Here is a 21,027-nt window from a genome sequence, read left to right on the forward strand (position 1 = left end):
AAGACCAAACTGAATTAAAATAAAAGTAATGTGATAGAAAAATGGAAAGATTCGTGATGAGTATTGTTTGCAACATCTCACTAATAATGTGCTCACACAAAAAAAAAACACTATTGAGGACAAAACAAGACCAAAGAAGGAGGTGGAATGGGAATGAAACCAGTTAGACAATGTGCTCCATTGGTATATTCAAGACATTAAAAGAATAGGAAGACCTCAAGTGCCAGTAGGTAAAGTTTCTACGGAAGATGCATGGAAAGACACTTGAATTACATGGGATGAAACATGTCTGGACTGTATATTTATCCATGGAGGGACCAACCATACCAGCAAAGACATCAAAGTACCAAAGGAAGTCATAACTGTGTTTTTAATAAAACTTCTGAAAACAAAATAGCATTCCTCACTCAGGTTTCAAAACAATTTCATGTCAATAACTAGTTTTCAAAGAAGCAGCTTTACAAAGTTAAATCAGAGGGCTGGACTTAAAGTCAGGAAGTTTTAGATTTAAATCATGTCTAATACATACTGATTGTGTGACTCTAGGCAATCAACTTAATTTCTCAGCATCCTAAAAAACTCTCAAAAATGATAAATTTCAGAATAGTACACATTGTCTTCCTGGACAATTTCTACACCTATGAAATTATAGGTTCAATATCAAAACAATATCTTTTAGGACAGAGATCATATTTTGTACTTTTTTGTATCCCTTCCATTACTTAGCTCATCCTAGGATCAAATAAATGTTTGTTGATATTTTTCAGATACTTATCTAGGATGACCAGTACTGAAAACTTCTTTGCCTCAGTTTCCTCAGTAAAATAAGCTGGAGAAGGAAATGACAAATACTCTTAAAAGTTTTGCCAAGAAAAACCCAAATGTGGTCATAAAGAATCAGACATGAGTGAAATGAATAAACAGCAAAATTAGTAATTATGTGGTGTATAGCAACATGCACTAAATTTAGAATCATTTTTCTTATCTGAAAAAAGAAGAGTTTGAGCTTTCTAGCTTTAAACTTATGATACTATTATTCTTACTCATAGCCAAAATATCTGTCTTTTTATTGCGCATTAAATTGCTTGCTATTTTGGGAAAAAGGGAGGGGCTGAGAGAGGGAAAAAATTTGGAACACAAGGCTTTGCAAAGGTGAATGTTGAAAACTATCTTAGCATGTATTTGGAAAAAATAAAATACTATTTTAAAAAATTTCCTTATTCTATGCAGATAGTCCATCACACAATTTTATTACAATTGTGGCAAAATTACAATCTTTTGGGAACATTTATTCATGTGACCATCAAACATAGGCCTGCAAATTATCTACCTGCAAAGAGCTTTGTAGTAGATGCATCTGTATAGATTAGATCCTTAACACCATCTGATCTCTCTAAGGCAGCAATGAGAAGCCAAAAGGGAATGAATAGAATAAAATTTTGAGTGGATAGAGTGAATTTTTTTTTGAAATGCCCAATTAAAAAAGACAACCTTAGATGAAATCATTACAGTGGTGAATATCTTTTTTTTTTTTTTTTTGTTTTTTTCTAGAAGGGAACATTGTACAAGAGCGTTCCACATATTTTTAGATTCTTCTTTCATCTAGTGGTGGATAGTATACTTGATTTAGATAAGGAATATGGAAAATGTAAATTCTCTGATCTAGGGATTCCTAATTAGATTATTAGATTATAATTATTAGAGCTCTAAGATTGGGTTAGTTCTTACAAAATTCAAATATATTAAATTTTATTGAGATCTGTTTTGCAAGTATTTTGAACAGAAAAAAAAATCTCCCTAAGAACCCTTACCTGGAAAAACAGATCTGCCAGAAGCATGTCCTCTGAAGACCAGCCTATTCCAGAATGCCTAAGAACAGAGGCTTCCAGAGCACTGGAGGATTGCATTAGGAGATGTTCTTAGAAACCAAAAAACTGAATGAGATATCTAAGCCCAGAGATATGATGGACTGATGAAATACACACTGGGAATGGATCACTGAGGAAGAAAGAGTTGATCCTTCCCTCTCACTCCTTCTCCATGCACCATTCTTTGTAAGGTCACCTTGCTAAAGTAGAGAGTCCCCAGAGATCCTGTCAATCTTTGGTCAATCTCTCTCCCTCCCCTTCACAGTATTTTCATCAAGTTAAAACACTTGCATATCATAGTTTGCCATAGCACTTAGTAATACATTGAGGAGAATGTATGGGTGTGGGTGGGGGATTGATTTATTTGACCATAATCAGCCAGGAGGAAGACAGTAAAACAGGAATCTAGGGACCCAGCCACAGCCTCTAACAGACAAGTGTTGTCTGAATTAAGCAATACTATTACTTTGTGATGTTGTTCCTTTGGGGTTCCTATCATGTTTAGATATAGATTTTGGGAAGGAAAAACAGAGGTGGGCAAAGAATGGTGGGGGTCCATGTGGGTAGGGAAGTGGGGATGCACATATTAAGACTGGTTGGGGGGTGGACTGCATAGATCCCTGGATTCTGGCTACAGGATGTTGGGGTGTCAGGGATCTCCTGTGGAGTTTAACTCTGTGTGGTGTTGTTCATTGTCTCCTCATTCAGCATTGTATTAGGAGTTAGCACAGTCTGTGACATCTGTGCCATTGGATTTGGGGGACTGTGTTTAATGGGCTCTTCATGGTCCATGTTAGTCAAAGGGATATCAGTGGAAGAGATGTCCTGGGGTCTATCCTGAGAGACATTCTGACCTGTCTCTTCATCTTTCTTGATATCATCAATCATTGAAGGGCTTTCCTGGGACTGAGAGCTGTCCATGGAAAAAATTTTTAAAAAAGAACTGTTTTCTTATTGTATATGTTTAGCTGTAATGGGGAGGGAGAGAAACAGGGAGGGAGAAAAATTTGGAACATAAGGTTTTGCAAAGGTGAATGCTGAAAACTATCTTTGCATGCATTTGGAAAAATAAAAGACTACTTTAACAAAGAACTGTCTTATTGAATAAAGAGATATCATTGGATGATTATGAATGTTCTACTTAAAACTGTCAGGATATAGGAAATGAGGCACATGGAATGGAGTGACATGGGTGTTTCTTATTCTTGTAGGTTTTCTCTATCACATTCTCACATTGAATTCCTTCATCTGCACTGCCCTTCTCCCTTTTTGGTGTCCTTTTCTGTGTTTTTTTCCCTTCCATTCAAATGTAATCTCTCAGAGGATAGAGATTCTCTGCTAATATTTATTTTCCTAGCAAAAAAGCAGTGCCTAACACATCTTAAAAGTATTGGATATAGGTATATACATGCCAAATAGCTAGTAACAAGTGATCAAAATAGGCCATCTACTGGAAGATAAAGTTCCATTATAATTATCTATAATAACAATTTCAACTTATCAACTTAAACTTTGTTCACCAAGCTCTATGAGACATGCATTATTTTTTAATTTTGCAGGCTCTAATAATAATAATAACAAACAACATAATATATAATATAATAACAAACATTAGCTGACATTTATATATGACTTTAAGATTATGAATAATTGGATTTATAGGAAGAAAACAAATAATATAATAACAAGCATTAGCTGACATTTATATATGACTTTAAGATTATGAATAATTGGATTTATAGGAAGAAAACATCCACTAGGTTTATAGTTAGAAAACCTGTATGTGAACTCTGGCTCTGCTATTTACAGATTTCATGACCAGATTACTTATGTGTAAAATACTGCTTATATTCAGTGTTCTCTCAAATCCCTTCCAGTTCTATGATTTCATGATGTCATTGAAGCCTCACAAAACCTTATGAGGTAAATCATAAAGACATTACCATTCCCATTTTGTAGTTAAGGAAATGGAAGATCAGAGTTTGTAATTTGCTTATAGTTACAAACCTCATGTCAGATATAGATTTGAACCCATGGTCCTCAATCTCAAATTCAGTGTTCTTTCCAATTTACTTTTCTGCCTGTACTCAAATAATGATGATGATGATAACTCACATTTCTACAGTATTTTAATATTCATGAATACTTTTCTTACTACAACCTTTTGAGGTAAGTAGAATAAGTATTGCCATTTTCATTTTACATTTAAGACAAGTACAACTACAGGAGCCCAAGGTCATATAGTCAGCAAATATTAGTCAAATTTTTAACACAGATCTCTAATTGGTTTCCCTTTACTAGGAATATTTCTTTTTAAAGAAAGAAATTCTATTTCCATATACAAAATAAAATGAGAAAAAGTATGATTACATATGAAACCACAAATCTCTACTTTTTTTTTTTTTTTTGTTTGTTTTTACTTAGGCAATTGGGGTTATATTGCCCAGGGTCACTCAGCTAGGAAATGTTAAGTGTCTGAGACCAGATTTGAACTCAGGTTCTCCTAACTTCAGGGGTGGTGCTCTATCCACTGTGCCACTTAGATGCCCTTACTACTTTTTTTTTTAAAAGATATCATAAATTCCACAAGATTATTTTCAAAGATATTATGTTTGTGCCCCTTTCAAATTTTCTTCTGTTTTCTTTTAAGCTTTTAAAAAAATTCATTAGTGATCTTTCTTTTCTTTTTTTTTCCCCCTGAGGCTGAGATTAAGTGACTTGCCCAGGGTCCCACAGCTAGGAAGTGTTAAGTGTCTGAGACCAGATTTGAACTAGGGTCCTCCTGAATTCAAAGCTGATGCTCTATCCACTGCGCCACCTAGGTGCCACCTAGCTGCCCCCTCTCTTTTCTTTTTTAAGTAAGACTAAGGTTCTTTATTCTTCCCTAAAATCCCTATCTCTTTACTTTCTCTCTTCCCCCACATCAAGTGACAAAAACAAAATTCTTGCCACAGATCATCGCAATCAATCAAAACAAATCCCTTATCTGAACCATGTTTGAAAATTTATACCTCATCATGCCATCACATCTCCCTTAGGAGTAGGCAACATGCCTAGTTCCCTGAAATAGTTGGTCATTATATTGATAAGAATTCATAAATCTTTCAGAGTTGTTTTTGTTTGTAATTTTAAAAATGCATAAACTGTTTTCTGACTTCTACTCACTTCATTCTGAATCAATTCTTAGAGATCAAGGTTTCTCTGAAACCATCTTTTTTATCATTTCTGATGGCTCAATACTATTCTATTACATTAATATGATATAATTGATGAACAATTGATAGGCACCTCCTATTTTTCCAATTCTTACCTCCAATAAAAAATCAGAGCTGCTCTAAATATTTTAATATATTTGGTCTTTTTTCCTTTTTGATCTTTTTAGTATATAAATGTAGTAATTGTACCAATAGTTCTAAGGTTATACCCAGTTTAATGATTTTTTTCAAAATAGTCTCAAACTGCCTTCCGAAATGGATGAACTAATTCACAATTGTACCAGTTGTGCATTAATCCTTCCTTCTTCAGCCCTTTCTACACTTCTCATTTCCTTTTTTTTTAGGTCAACATTGCCAATCTGACAAGTGTGGAGTGGAAACAAAATGATTTTAATTAATATTTTTCTAATTATTAGTGATTAGAGACTTTTTATTTCTCATTTGAGAACTGTCTGTTCATAATCTGTCACAATTTTTAAATTCAGGAATAGGTCCTTATATCTTTGAATCATGACCTTATATATCTTGGAAAAGAGAGCTTTATCAGAGAAAGTTGCTACAAAGGTATTTTGCTAGTTCACGATTTCCTTTATAATGTTAATTGCATTGATTTTGTGTAGAAATCTTTTAATTTTAGGTAATCAATATAACCTTTCTATCTTCAATCTCTTTTTCCATACTATATTCATTTTCTCTATCCATTATTTGGTCATGAGCTCTTCTTTGATCCACATTTGTGAAAGGGATTTATTTCCTTGCCTTCTTATTTATGATATGAATTTCTTTATTTAGAATATGTATTCCATCCTCCTTTGTTACTTCATTCTTTCCCTTCTTTTTTCCTTCCTTCTTTCTCTTCTTCTTTCTTTTTTTTCTTGCACATCACTGGTACTATGCCACAGCCAGCATGCAGGTAGCCTTTTTATAATTCTTTAATTCTAATTCTTTAATTATTCTATTGTTCTACTTTTGAATTGTTTTCCTAGCAGTAGTAGTGAAGGCATTGTATCAAATCACCCTTGTTCTTTCACCTGATTTAGAATGTGATCAGTAGCATATATTTCCAAAATGCTCTGTACTTAGGGCCACAGAATAGAATAGAACTAATTGCCACACATAGGGATAAAATTACAACCCTGGTCTTGTTTATGTAGCGCTTTTCTTACTAAGTTAACAAATCACAAAAATTACAAAATGATTTATTCCATTTTAAAAACAATCAATAAACATGCAATTTTTAAGTTCCTGCTATGTATTAGTGCCTGTCCTGAGCACTAAAGATACAAAGAATGGGAAAAGATGGTCCTTGACCTTGAAAAGCTCAAATCTAATAAAATCTTCTTGAAGGGAATTCCATATTCTCCTTTGGTATCCTTCTGATTTTAAGTACTGTGGTTCTCATTTTGATAGGCCATAGTATACAATGGACAATCAAATGTGGGTTCAGTTCCTAGCTTTTCCATTGACTTACCTTTTGACTTTGAGAAAGTCCCTTTTTTCCCCTTTTTAAACAAGAAACAATGTGTTGCAATAAAAAAGACCCTAGTCTTTTTGTCAAAAGATATAAATTTGAGTCTTTATTCTCTGATGTTACATAAGATACCCAATCTTGCTGTTTCTCAGTTCATTTATATCTGTAAAATTAAAATTATAATACATGTCTTCCCAAATCCTAGGAGCTGCTGAAAGAAAAGAACTTTTCAAATTAAAAAATTTTATGTAAATTTGCATTGTTATCTCTAAAGTGAAGATGTTTGAACTAGGCTTTTAATAAATTCAAAACTATAAACAGGAGTTCTTATACCTGGGACAAGTAGCAGAAATAGCTCAGATACCATGTTTTTTTTTTCTCCCTCAATAGTATTTTATTTTTCCAAATAATTGTAAAGGTAATTATAAACATTAATTTTTGTAAGATTTTGTGTGTTCCAAATTTTTTCTCCTTCCTTTATCCTCTTTCCTTCCTTACCAAGATAGCTAGCAATCTGATATAAACACACACAATCCTTTTAAATATATTTCCATATTTTTCATGTTGTGCAAGAAAAATCAGACCAAAAGGGAAAAAAAACCATAAGAAAAAGCAAGCAAGCATATAAACAAAAAAGGGTAAAACTACTATGCTTCAATCCATACTCAGTCTCCATGTTCTCTCTCTAAACATAAATGGCATTTTCCATCTCAAGTCTATTGAAATTGTTCTGGATCACTGCATTGCTGAGAAGAGATAAATCTGTCTATCATAGTTGGTCATCACACAAACTTGTTGCTGTGTATAATGTTTTCCTGATTCTGCTCATTTCCCTTAGCATCAGTTCACATAAATCTTTCTAGGCTTTTCTGAAATCAGCCTGTTCATAATTTCTTATAAAACAATAACATTCCATTGCATTTATAGACTATAACTTATTCAGCCATTCCCTAATTGATGGGCATCTACTCAATTTCCAGTTCCTTGCCATTATGAAAAGAGCAAATATTTTTGCACATGTAGGTCTTTTTTCCCTCTTATCTTTTGTAGGATACAGACACAGTAGTGACATTGTTGGATCAAAAAGTATACAATTTTATAACCCTTTGGGCATAGTTCAGATCCCATTTTTAACATCAGTTAATTGACTGAAAGATATAGAGGGCAACATCCTACACTACTTGTAGTAATGTCATTGACTATTAAAAGGAAAACATTTGAGTCTATAGATCAAAATGCTGTCTTTAATTAAGTTCTTAAACAACAAGTTTCATACTATGCACATGTTAGAATTCTAAAGATTCTTTGAAAGTTAGAACAATAGAACTCACTTTATCATCAATATAAGGTAAAGCCTAAGGAGGAGTCAAAAGAGTCTAGCCCAGGGGCCAAATAAAGGGAAGATCATACAAATGCTTCTGTTTGTGACTGGCATCTATTTATCTATCTATCTATCTATCTATCTATCTATCTATCTGTACACATACACACATACATTTTGGTCATATTGCAAATGGATAAGGAGATAGTTTTAAATTTGAAGAAGGGGAGAAAAAAACAGGTGGAATTGTTTCTAGTAAACTTCTCTGTTTTTTTTTTAAACCTCAAACATCTCCCTGAAATAATGTTGTTTTAATTTTTAATTATAAATACTATTTTCCCTTAGTGTTGTCATATGACATAGAATACTATGTTCTTTGAAAATTCGAAACTGAAAATCATCTCAAAGACTATGAAGTCTTCTTGTGGATACAGTGGCCCAATCACAATCCTGACTTGCCATAGAACACTTAGTGTAATAAATCATAATTTCATGACCACTTACATTCAGTTCTGAGACCCCACATGAGTCATGAACCTCGTTTAAGAAGTCAGGCCTTGTCCTGGTACAAAATTTTCAACCTAAGGTAAAGCCACAGTTGTTTTTTATCTGATTATAATCCTATCTGAAATGAAATTCTACATGATGTCCAAACTGGTGATCTGATCACAGCAGAATAAGAAAATTTATCATTTAGAACACAGGAAATGTTAATTATTCTTTCCATAACTATGAATTAAGTGCTTAATGACTTAGGAAGGATTAATTTGGACTCCTGAGATGTTTTAACTCTTAAGGGAAAGAGAGTTGGGTACAGTTTTTTTTTTTAAAGGAATCAGTGATATTAACTACACTGACTATAACCAAGTCAACATATATAAATGGCCATGGAATAAGCATGTTATTCTCAGAATCTACAAAAATATTTCTTTAGTAATTTATCTTAAAAATTTTAATGAATTTTCCAATTGGTGATATGTATTTGAAAATATTCATTGGCCCCATTGACTGAATAGAGACGTTTCTGTTGGAAATATATAGAAAATGGTGGAGTAGATATGGTACTTAATAAAATAATCCAACCTAAAGGTGACTTAAATTCAACATGACCTGAAAAAAATAAAAAAAGATTTTTAGCAGGTAACTATAAGTTTTGCATATGATGTGTCATGTAAGACACTCATTTTATTTTAAAGCTCATTAAAAAATATTAAACTATAAAAAGTCCATGTTCAAAATCATGGGATGAAGATAGCAACTCTGGAAAAAAATAAACATTTCCCCAAACTCCCAAGATGACAAAATGATATAAAGCAAAACCATATACCTTTTATTCACTGTAATTAACGCTGCTGTTCTTCTATTTCAGAAATGAAATATGGGGAAGATGTTGTCTCTTGGGGGGGGAAGAAATGTTATTTTTCTAATATTAAGCTAGAAAAATTGCCCAGCCTAGCTAGCATTGCATGTAGGAAATTATGAAATCAGAGATTTAAAGCTTGAAGAAACTTTATAAATTATCTAGTCCTGTCATTCTTAACCATTTTGGTGTTATGGACCCCTTTAGGAACCTGGCGAAGCCTATGCACCCCTTCTCAGAATAATGTTTTAAATGCATAAAACTTATTACATAGGTTTAGACAGAAAACATTATATAAAATTAGAGTTATCAAAATATTTTTACATGAACTTCAGATTAGCAACACCTAATCTAATACAATCTCTTTCTTTTTTTTTTAAGAGATGAAAAAACAGGTGCAAAAAAGGAAAATCCTAGTGTTGAACATATCTAGAATAATCAACAAAAATGCTTCCAAGTGCACTATTATTTCCTTATCTTAAGTAGAAGTGCTAAATATTGATCTCCTTTGTGATGCATTTAGGTGAAAGTTGGCATGGGTAAGGGGCACAATATGTGTATTCACCAGTATCTGGTGAATTTGTTGTTTAGTAATGTCCCATTCTTTTCTTGGCAAAGATACTGGAGTGGTTTGCCATATCCTTCTCTAACTCATTTTAGTGATGAGAAACTGAGATAATGACTTGTAATTTCTGAAATCAGATTTGAACACAGGAAGATGAATCTTCCTGATTGCAGACCCAGCACTCTATCTACTGTGCCACTTAGCTGCTCTTGCACTATGCTATCTCTATTTAGAATTTCATGCTCTATGCTAAACAGGTTATCTGAAATAGTACATGTAGTACCTCTGCTAGACACATTGAGTCATCAGAATATCCCATTATAATTCATGATAATAAGCAGAAAGTTCAGGGAATTTGTTTTTAAAATGATGACACTAATCAGAATGATAGAGATAACAGCATGGATTTGACATAGCAGATAAAATACTGGACCTAATGTTAAGAAGTTCTGAGATCATATCTTGCCTCTGATACTTAATAGGTTTGTGATCCTGGGCAGGTGATTTAACCTTTATGTGTCATAGCTTTAGTTAATTCACATGTAACGTGATGGAGTTAGTCTTTATATAATATCCTATGAGATTATGGGAAAATAAAAAAGAAAAAAATCCATGCCATCAAAACAATAGAAGGGGAAAAAGATTTGAAATGAGGAAATGAGTACACATATGCCTTTGAACCACAAATTCAGACTTACTGCCCAAAGCACACCATTATAACAATAATGAATAGAGGGGAAACAGCAGCAAGAGTCAATAAGTCTAAGCCTAGGTTTCTTCTGAAACCTTTTATTAAGTGCTTGAGATAGTTCAGATTAAATTTCTTTTCTTAGGATTTATTATTGTTTCTCATGGCTTGAAATACATTCATCAAATATGCTGAGAAATGAGGTACAACAGCCCTTTTAAAAAATCCATTTTTCTCAGTTCATCTAGATCCAAGTAAGTATTTTATATTTTTCAGAGAACATGAAATCAATCCTTGGACCTCATATGGCAGCTGAGATACCCTTTCTCCCCTTTCCCCTCCCAAAGACCATATAAGTCATATTTCATTATAGCACACTTCCTTTCTATGCTGTTGTATATGCTTATATATGAATCTGAAAGCTTGATCCCCACTTTAAACTTGCTTGAGATAAAATTCATGACTAAATCAAGAGTTTCAGTCTGTATTAGAACAGTTTTAAGAAGCAAATAGTTAATGCCCTATACACTCTTGTTTACTTTCCTACCTCATACTAATTACCCTCCTGAAACCATGTTATTTCCCATAAGACTCTTTCACCACACTAGTTTATCACCACTTAAAAGCATGTTGAGTTGAATGATTCCAAGGAGCTTATGGGAAGTTTAGAATATGCACCACTTTCTCTCTTTCCCACTTAATAGTATTTTATTTTTTTCAATTATGTGTAAAGATTGTTTTCAACATTCACTTTTTTGTTTGTATAAAAAGATAATATTCTTATTTTCAGCTTATAATAGTGAAATATGTATACATATACACATTTATGTGTATATCCATATTCACACACATATTATAGTACAGTACATATCAAGTGCCAAAAAGAAACTGCCATTTTCACCAGTTATTTACATTCATAGTCATCACTCCTATATATTATACAGCATCATATCACTCACTGGAAATCTAGCATCAGTCCATTGGATATTGATCACTGCTTGCCCTTCTTATCTCTATAGCCAAAGTTTACAATATCAAAAATGTGGACATTTCTTTGTTTTAATGTTTCTGTTACAAACAGTTAATTTCAACATTTTTGTCTGATGTACTCTAAAAAAGCAAATAACTGACTGATAAGTTCTAGACTTTACCAAGTACTAAGCCTGATGAAATTTATGCACAATATTTTGGAGATGAGGAATCTTGGGAATTAAACACTGAAAAAGGAAAATTATAACAAAAATTAGTGCCTTGATTTTAGTTAACTCTCTCTCAACATATTTACCACATATATGGCAAATTATTATAATTATTGTATTATATATATATATATATACAATGTATATATTCTATATATATAGAGAGATATAGATAAAGAAGGAAAAAAGAGGAGGAGGAGGAGGAGGAGAATAAGGAGGAAGAGGAGGAAAAGGAGGAAGAAGGAGGAGGAGAAGAAGGAGGAAGAGGAAGAAAAAGAGGAAGAGGAGGAGGAGGAGGAGCTAAAAGCTAGATATGGTGAAGCAATAGAATGTCTCAGGCTGGTTCTCATCATAAATTTCTAATTTGTCTAAAGGTTAGATTAGATGATTCTGTGAAGCTAATTTTTCTGTACATTTTATATTTCTTACGAGATTTGATTTGAAGCAAATCTGGGGAGAAAAAGTTTATTGTTCTGCAAAGCCAATAAAAATGAACAGTGAGACCTAGAAATCAGCAAAACTAATGTAATTGAAGTCTCTATTAGTGAAAGTGAAACAAGGGAAGAAGCATCTGAAGGACTGTGCTCCTCATTTTAGAAATATGGATGCCACATTTTATGAAAAACTCTGAGAACTGCTAGGGCAACTTAAGTAATACAGTGAATAGCATGCTGGACTTGGATTCAGGAGGATCTGAGTTCAAATCCTATTTTAGATACTTAGTTGTATAAGCTGGGCTTAACTTTTCTCACTTTCAGTGTCCTTATGTATAAAATGGGGACATCTGCCTCAAGGGATTGTTATAAGGATTAAATGAGAATAAGAAATGTAAAGTGCTTTGCAAATTGTAAAGTACTAGTAAATGCTAGATATTATTACATATAAATGAGCTGATCTAGAGAAGGATTTATGGATGAAGAGGCAACTCAAAACCATGAAATAAAAGAATTTAAATAACTGGGGATGTTTTAGTCCTGGGAAAAGAAGTTTTAGAGGTGGGGATGGTATGTGATGACCATAGCAATACATATTGAAGGGGTTATCATTAGCAGTTCCACCCCTCCCATACACACAAATGCACTTAGGATACATCTCTAAGTTTGATATTCATTTTAATCATTTTCTATATCACTTTACAGCAAATCAATAATCATCAAAACAATAAGTTAATCCTTGATTCGTCAATTTGTTGATTTCTGAGATGTAAATGCTCACATGGAAAATTTAACAATTGAGTCTCACAAGCTAATTCAATCTCGATTCAGCACACCCCACTTGTCATGTAGACACATAGTTAAACTTATTTTGTTTTTGTGAAACCTTCCTCTTCCTTCCTCACCACCCTTCTACCCTACTTTACCATAGAAATAGGAGAATTAAGTGGAAATTGAAGAGCAATCTATTTAGGATTGACAAAAGGGGAAAAAAAAAACTTTCTAATAATGTGTTGCCCAAAAGCAAAATGGACTGCCTTGAGAGATACTCAGTTTCCCAAGGCGGACAATATTAAAGCAGGATAAAGTGTAGCACTTTGAGAGGAATGTGGTAGATAAGATTCCCATTCAGCTACAATTTGGATACGATGATTTATTTCTGAGACCCTTTCATCTCAGAGATATTATGATTCTTTTATTTCTATTTGTTCCATTTGAGAGATGACTTGTTTTTCAAAATTATAGAAAATTGACATCAATAGGAAAACATAGTATAATTTGGGTAAATAAACACTTAAATATACATGGGTACCAAATCATTGGCATTCTTAAAGGCTCTGAGAGGTTTATTAATCCTTGTTATTCTTGGTTAATGCTATTTTTAAAAACCAACTTGGAGTTCTCTGTTTAGTATCAAGTGGATTTTATCCACTTGGCAGAGATTTATCACAGTGGTTTTGGTATGATAGAACTATGTGAGCTCAGAGTTAGAAGGCTTAAGTTTGCAACCCCATTTCAAACCTGTTATCTATATAATTATGAGGAAGCCAGTTTCTAGGAAATACTTTAAGACTTTAAGTTAGAAAGCATTTCCACACAGGGACCTCTACACCAATGAAAACATTATTATGGAAAGATCTAGAAAAAAATACTTTCACAAGGTTATTCAATTCAGCAAGCAGTTGCAAAGTATATACCATGTGCCAGAAAATGTGTTAGGAGCTGGGAATACAAAGACAAAATTTCAACATTTTCTAGCCTCATGAAGATTAAAATTCCATTCTATTTGTGATATTTTTTTGTGATTCAGTATTGATCAGAAAGTATTTTGGTAGCTGTAAATGCTACATAAATATGAGCTACTATGCTAATGGAGTATTTTGTGCATTTGTGTACTTTTATGTCCAGCACCATTTGTTTTTGCTTTTTTTCCCATACAAGGGCTTTTCACATTCACCTTAAGTTCCATGCACAGAAACTATCTCAGGAGTACAAGTAGAATGAAGCTCTATGTTTTTAGACTATAAAATTTGAGATCACAGGCTTTTTTGAGTGTCCAAGAAGCATTCCAAGCTCTCAGTAAACTGCTGTACAATTTGGACACTCAGTAAATACTTTCTTCCCTACATGAAAATTTCAAGATGGACATTTAGCCTTCATCCTTGCAGCATTTCACCTAGATGGTCCTTCTCTAAATATGATCCAAATTCCAAAAGTGTTTTATCTTTTCCTTTGCTCTTCCCTGAGTTCTATATAACTCCTATTCCCTCAGTGTTTATGTCCCAGCTAGTAGACAAGGAAAAAGTAAACAAATCCTTTTTATTTTTTGTATTATTTTTTATTTTAATGGGGATTGGGAATGTCTAATGAGAAATTTATTTCTAACAATGCAGCAAAGCATTTGGGGGCACTGAAATATTAAATGACTTCCAGAGTCAAAGTTGTGTGTCAAAGTTGAAACTTGTTTTTGGAATGAAGTCTTCCTGATTCCAAAGGCAGCTCCTTATCTATTAGCTGATCTGCTTCTATATGAATACAAATTTACACAAAAGTGTTATTGAATGATATCCAACTTGAGTCCCTAGTTCTCTTGGTATTCTTTGCAATTTAAGAAATAGGAAATTATTTAATTATTCTAAGGAAGGATTTTTGGCAATATAGGAGATGAAGGAATTACCTAGAGGATCACTAATTTAGAAATGTAAAGGATCTCAGAATTCATTAGTTCAGTTTCATCATTTCATAGATGAGTAAATGTCAGTCTAAGGAGATTAAATGATTTACCAATAATTATTTAAGAAATTAGCTTATGAAAGAGAGTTTAAACTCATCATCTTTTGTCTAGAACCAAAGTTCTTTCTATTACACCATGACCCTTCAAAGAAGAGTCTTCCTTATGCCTCCTAAATTTTAATAAATAAGTAACAATCTATTTTATTTCTATATGAGTCTTGACCTATTGGGAAGCATAGGACTTAAAAAAACAGGGCAGACATAATTCATTCTACTTGGTGATATCTTGATTTGTGCATAACTTTAATTTAACTGGGCAGAGTTGTGTGAAATCAGTGGTTTCATCCTTTGTTCCAGAGCCATTACTGTCCAATGTCAGGGTGCAATCAAGAAAACTGGTGATGACTCCAGATGCAGTGGATGACCTTGGTATCTTCAATGTCTAATCAAGCTCTAGGAGCTTCACCACACCTGATTCACCTGCCTTCATGGACATTGGAACAAATTGTTCTCATCTGCCCATTCCACTAGGAGAAGTCTTTACATGCTTGGGGTAGACACCTCCCAACTCACTGTTTAAAATATGGTTGAAAACAATCACACATAGCTAACCAATCATTCAAGACTGTAGCATCTTGACTGAAGTTCCAGTTACCTAAATAATTCTCACAATAACCTGGGTAACACCAAATTTGGTTATGGGATCATAGCTTTAGAAATAGAATGGCCCTCAAGGGTCACCTAGTTCAACTATTTCATTTTATAGTTGAGGAAATTGAGACCCTGAGAAATTAAGCGATTTAGAGTCACGATTTGAATCCAGGTTCTCCTACTTGAAATCCAGCATTTTCCTCTCCACTATATAGGTGAATGATAGAAGAAACTTTTAAAATTACAACCAACTCGTGGCAGCTCAATAGGTATTATTCTAAATTGTGTTATTCCTAGAAATCCATTGATCTTCTCTTCCCCCCCCCCCATTTTTCATATTTCTCCATGATTTGGTAGTCATTTCAATGGCTATTAAATCTGCTTTGTTATAAATCTGTTATAGTAAAAGGAAAGGAAATGAATTAAAAATTTAAAAAGTTCCCTAATCAAACTGCAGTTAAAGTTTTAATGGAGAATTTAGTTCAATTGAATTCAACAAACATAATTGTTTCCATAGTGTAAGAAAAATAACATTGCATTAGCTGTTAAGTCAGAAAGTTCATGTCCTGGCTTCATCATTTAGTATCTGTGTCAGCTTGGGAAAATCAGTTAATCAAAATAGTTGTAAAATGCTTTGGAAATTCCAAGGCTTTATGGAACTGCCAGATATTATTATTTATCTGAGATTCTCTATTTACTTAATTATAAAATAGAGAATGATACTTGTGCTAAATATAGCATTTGCAACAGCATATAGACTTGTTATGAAAAAAGCATTTTACAAACAATAGAGTACAAAATGAAATGAGCTTTCATTATTCTTATTCTTATTTTAGAATCAATGCTCCTAGAGTATAAAATGCTTTATTGTAAGTCAGAAGGACCCAGATTCTAATCTTTCCTCAGATACTACTTCCTATGCACTGTCCAATGTTCATTTCTCTTTCCTTTGATTTTAATTTTATAATTTGAATTGTTTATAAGCTTACATGCCATGACTCCCCACCATAAAGTATACTGTTGGTACCTAAGCATTGTCTGAATTTTGTAGTACTTAACTGAATTGACTTTAATAGGGTGAATGTGTATTTGATCTCTACTGATCATAGACTAAACACACTTTAAAATAAAATATACAAAGAAACACAAACATAAACATACACCTGGAAAATTTCTTAACCTTAGAATATTTTAGCCGTTCTACTAGGTAACAAATGGGTTTCAATCTTGTTTCATTGGATGAACTGATAAATTCTTAGAATCTTTAAATAGTTTAATATTATTTTAACTGATATTTATGTAGAACTTTAATATTTACAAAGTCTCATTTTAACCTTAAAAAAACAAATAAGGAAAGTTCTGTAATTATTTCTATTACAGAAGAGAAAACTGACTTTGGAGAGATTGATGTGTCTAGATTTTCATAGCCAATATATGTCTGAGGCAGGATTCAAGTACAGATCTTTCTGGCTCTATAGCTCAGCACTCTTTACAAACAGGATGCTCTGCTAAAGAAATTGCAGACAGAAAATCCAGATAAGTTTTTCTGCAATATAAATTAAAAACTATCAGGAGTATAGATTTAGGTTTAAGAGTCATCTGCACAAAGGCCAGTTTATTGAAGTTATAGCAATGGATGAGACAGCCTGATAATGTTAGGTGAAGCATTGTGGTAGAATGTGATTTAGGATGTTTTTGTTTTCTGTTTTTCTAGGCTATCATCTTGGTACAGATAAATGAAAGTTGAATGGATATGGCCTAGTGGTTTACATGTAACCCTAGACATAAGACATCTAGAATTTTAATCACAGTTTTGACAGTTATTCAGACTTTGGAATTAATAAAACATTTAACCTCACTGCCCTAGTTTTCTAATCTATATTATGGGAAGAGAATAAGAAGTACTTCCTTTCCTAAAAGCATTTTATGAATATTAATGCGCTAATATGTTTAAAGTGCTTTGAAGAAGACATTACAGAAAAGCCAAGAATTATTCATTACAACACTCCTAATGTGCTATATGTAGTAATTGCTGGCTGTCTTCGAAAATTTATAATAGATTTATCTAGTTCTCCCGGGGGATGATTTTGTAATTCAGTGATATGCACTGGAATGGGAAACAATAATATATCATTAACCTCTCCTTTAAACCATGACTTGTTAACTGTAAAGATGATAATTATTTTTTGCTCAGGACACTTGCCAAGACACCTTTTCCGGACCCCAAAACAATAACAACAAAAATACCATCAATGACAACAATGACAATATATTCTTAATATAATTCTTTTAAAAAGACAATCAAATCACAAAGGAGGTTCAAACCTTCATTGACAGAGTTTCTTCATCTAACATTCCCTGTATCAATGAAATCATAGGTCATTCCTTCTTTATATAATTAAAGAGTAAATTGCAGTCTCTCTCCTTTTAGTACTAGAACCCATAGCTCCTAAATAATTATATAGTGTTTATCCTTCCCAGTTTGTGATGTTCCACAACTTGGAAAATACTGGTATGACCAACCCTAAGGGAAACTGAGATCCATCAGAGTATCCACGTAGGGAAAGCATGTGCACAACAATCCCCCATGTTTATCATCAAATAATCCATTCACCTTTCTATTTATTGTTGATGACCTAATGCTCTGACTTGGCTGAACACATGAACATCCCTCTTCCAACTGCCTATGGATGAAGTAAAACAAAGGACATGCATGCTTCATCAACTGCTCAAGGAAAAGAGACATCTTACCTAGCATGCAAACACATTTGGCATTCTGATCAGTATTCTCAAACGAGATTTCGCCACACCTCTGAAAGAAAAAGATGATGATCATATTTAATTTGCAATTCAGAATTCAATAGCAATGCTTTCAAAGCAATAATAGTTCACACTTACATAGTGCAATAAGGTTTGCAAAGTGTTTTTTCTCACAACTCCATTAGGTAGGTAGGGTAAATATTTTTACACCCACTTCATAGATGAAGAAAGTGAATCTGTGAGTGATTTGTGATTTACTTGTTGACTAAATGACCTATGGCTATGCATCTAAAAATAACAAGTGTTTTACATTCATTATCTGTTGATTCTCATACTCATCCTGTAAGGTAGGTGCAATTATTTCCCCCATTATATAGATAAGATCTATAAAGGCTAAGTGACGCACCTGAGGGCATATTAGTAGTAAATTCCCAAGGAAGGATTTGGAATCATTTTCTGAGTACAAGTCCAATACTCTGATGAGAATAGTAAAGGCACCATTGTAAACTTTTTCTTAAAATCTCCATGCAAAATGTGTGATTTCTATGATTACTTATATTCCTTTTATTTTCATTGATTACTTAAGCCAAGACCCTTTAGTCACTGTTAAAACCCAGATGGGAGTAAAATCTCCAAGATGGGTTAAAGAGGAATTTTTTTTTTTAATTCCACAAGAACAAATTATTCCAGGAATTCAACTCCCTACCTGCACAGAGCTAATTCTGTATGTTTCCCTGAGGGGTCATGGCCAGATAAGCAGTCAGCTGAATCAAATGCTTTTCATTTTAATGGAAGGTGTGCAGCCTACTTGGAAGACTCAGTGGTTTGGTACTAATTTCATACAATTTTGGACCTCTTCCAATACCTGGCATTTTCAAAAAGAAAACCTTATAGGGCTACAAGCAACTCTCCAAAATTTCTGAAAAAAAAAATACATGAGTAGTACGGGTCTCTGATAACATGAACAGTGAAATTATAAGGAAAGAAAGGACTCTTGAGGAATCAGGGGACATCTAGTAAGTCAATGTCAATAGTACTTTTATTTATTATTATTAACCAGTAATTTTAACTTCTTATTTACATAACATTTATTAAATATTTTGAATAATGGCACTAACAGAATGCCAAATATCTAATTTATTCCAGCCTTGTATACACATCCCATGCATACTGCTTTTTCTTCCTAACCTCATAATCATGCTGTCTTGGGATATTTAATAATGAGAAAAAGAACTATCTGACCCAGAATTACTTCCCTAATACCTTTTTTTCTCTCCCCTGCGGGGAGTCATACAATATGATACTCCTTTTCTTTTCCTCTATATTTCATGGCTCATGGTCCAGTTAATTTCCACTGAGATGCTTTTGGTCTCACATTGCATAAACATTCTTTCTAAACATCTTCATTATTCTCCTTTCTTTTTCTTTCTCACCTAAAATTTGATCTATTATTTCAGGCCACAATAATAGGGATATGAGATGTAGAGGTCAGGTTACCAGTTTGGATTGATCCCAAAGAAATAAATTTTTAGGATAATATTAAGAGCTCTCTTAGTTAATGAATGTATTTATATTTATGAAATGGTACAACTTGTCATTCCTTTTAAATATATATTAAATTTATCATGTAAATTTCTTTTTTTTTCTCCCTTCTCCCCTTCTCAAGCCTAGAGATGTCTACCATTAGAAACAATTATTATTATATAGCATTTTTAAATTTGTAAAGCACTTTGAAAATATCTCATTTTATCCTCCCAACTATACTGGAACACAGCTATCCCAATTTTTAAAATGGTGAAACTAAGGTATAGAGAAATTAAATGACTATGTATGCAATTAGTAAGTGTTTTAAGGCCACATTTGAACTTAGGACTTCCTGACTCCAGTTTAATACCATAATCACTATGCTATGTAGCTGATCTTTGGGGTATCAATTTTATGAATCCTAGCTCTTCTGGTCATACAATCTTAGCTTTTGAAGGAAACTTAGGGGTCATCTACAGTCCCCTATATAATTCTGCTTTACTTCCTTTACTAATATTTCCAGAAGTGATTATTTAGCTTCTGTTTGAAGAAGCCCATTCCATTTTCAGACAATATAGGTGGGAAAGAGCATTGGACTTATTTAATCAAAGGAGTTCACTTCTCTTACTAACTCTAGCATTGATATAATTGGCATGAATCTGAGTTCACTGTATTTTCCTGGACCTCACATCTTAAAATGCAACATCTTCATGGTCTTTCTTAATCAGGGCCTTTTCACAAAAACTGATTTCATGTACATCATAATATACAAATGGACAATGTACAAATGTGTAAAGAGCATTTTTAACTTCTGTGAAAAGACATGAAAGAAGACCAATGATGATAGGTATTAGAATATATGGATGGAACTAAATGAAAGAAGACTAGAAAGTTAGAAAGTGACCATGCTATGAATAAATGCTTATTGAACTGACTTGTACAAACTACACTACAAGTTTATTGTGAGGAAAATGCTTTTTGATCCTCAAGAACTATGACTTCATATTAAATGGAATACATTTTTTTTACTATCTTAGAGATTCTTTTCAAACATTAAACACCACTCTATCTCCTTTACCATTTCTTTTAAAATTTATTTATTTTATTTTTATTTTTAATTAAAAAATAAAATAATACAACAAAACAACAAAAAGATGATTGCATGTGAAACTGTAGAACTTGCTATTCCTTTTACATATATAATAAATTTATCATGTAAATTTTTTGTTTTTCTCCCT

General features: G+C 32.9%; 1 protein-coding gene across 1 annotated transcript in view; it reads right to left on the bottom strand.

Annotated features, from left to right (window-relative positions):
* The window catches only part of PDE7B (phosphodiesterase 7B), a 427,322-nt gene that overhangs the window by 261,111 nt on the left and 145,184 nt on the right, over positions 1 to 21,027 (bottom strand). The window contains exon 2 of the mRNA XM_074309766.1: positions 18,257 to 18,317. Within this exon, the coding sequence (XP_074165867.1) occupies positions 18,257 to 18,317 (61 nt within the window). The remainder of the gene's footprint in view (positions 1 to 18,256; positions 18,318 to 21,027) is intronic.

The sequence above is a fragment of the Sminthopsis crassicaudata genome, chromosome 4 (genome assembly GCF_048593235.1).
Source record: "Sminthopsis crassicaudata isolate SCR6 chromosome 4, ASM4859323v1, whole genome shotgun sequence".
Taxonomy (NCBI): Eukaryota; Metazoa; Chordata; class Mammalia; order Dasyuromorphia; family Dasyuridae; genus Sminthopsis; species Sminthopsis crassicaudata.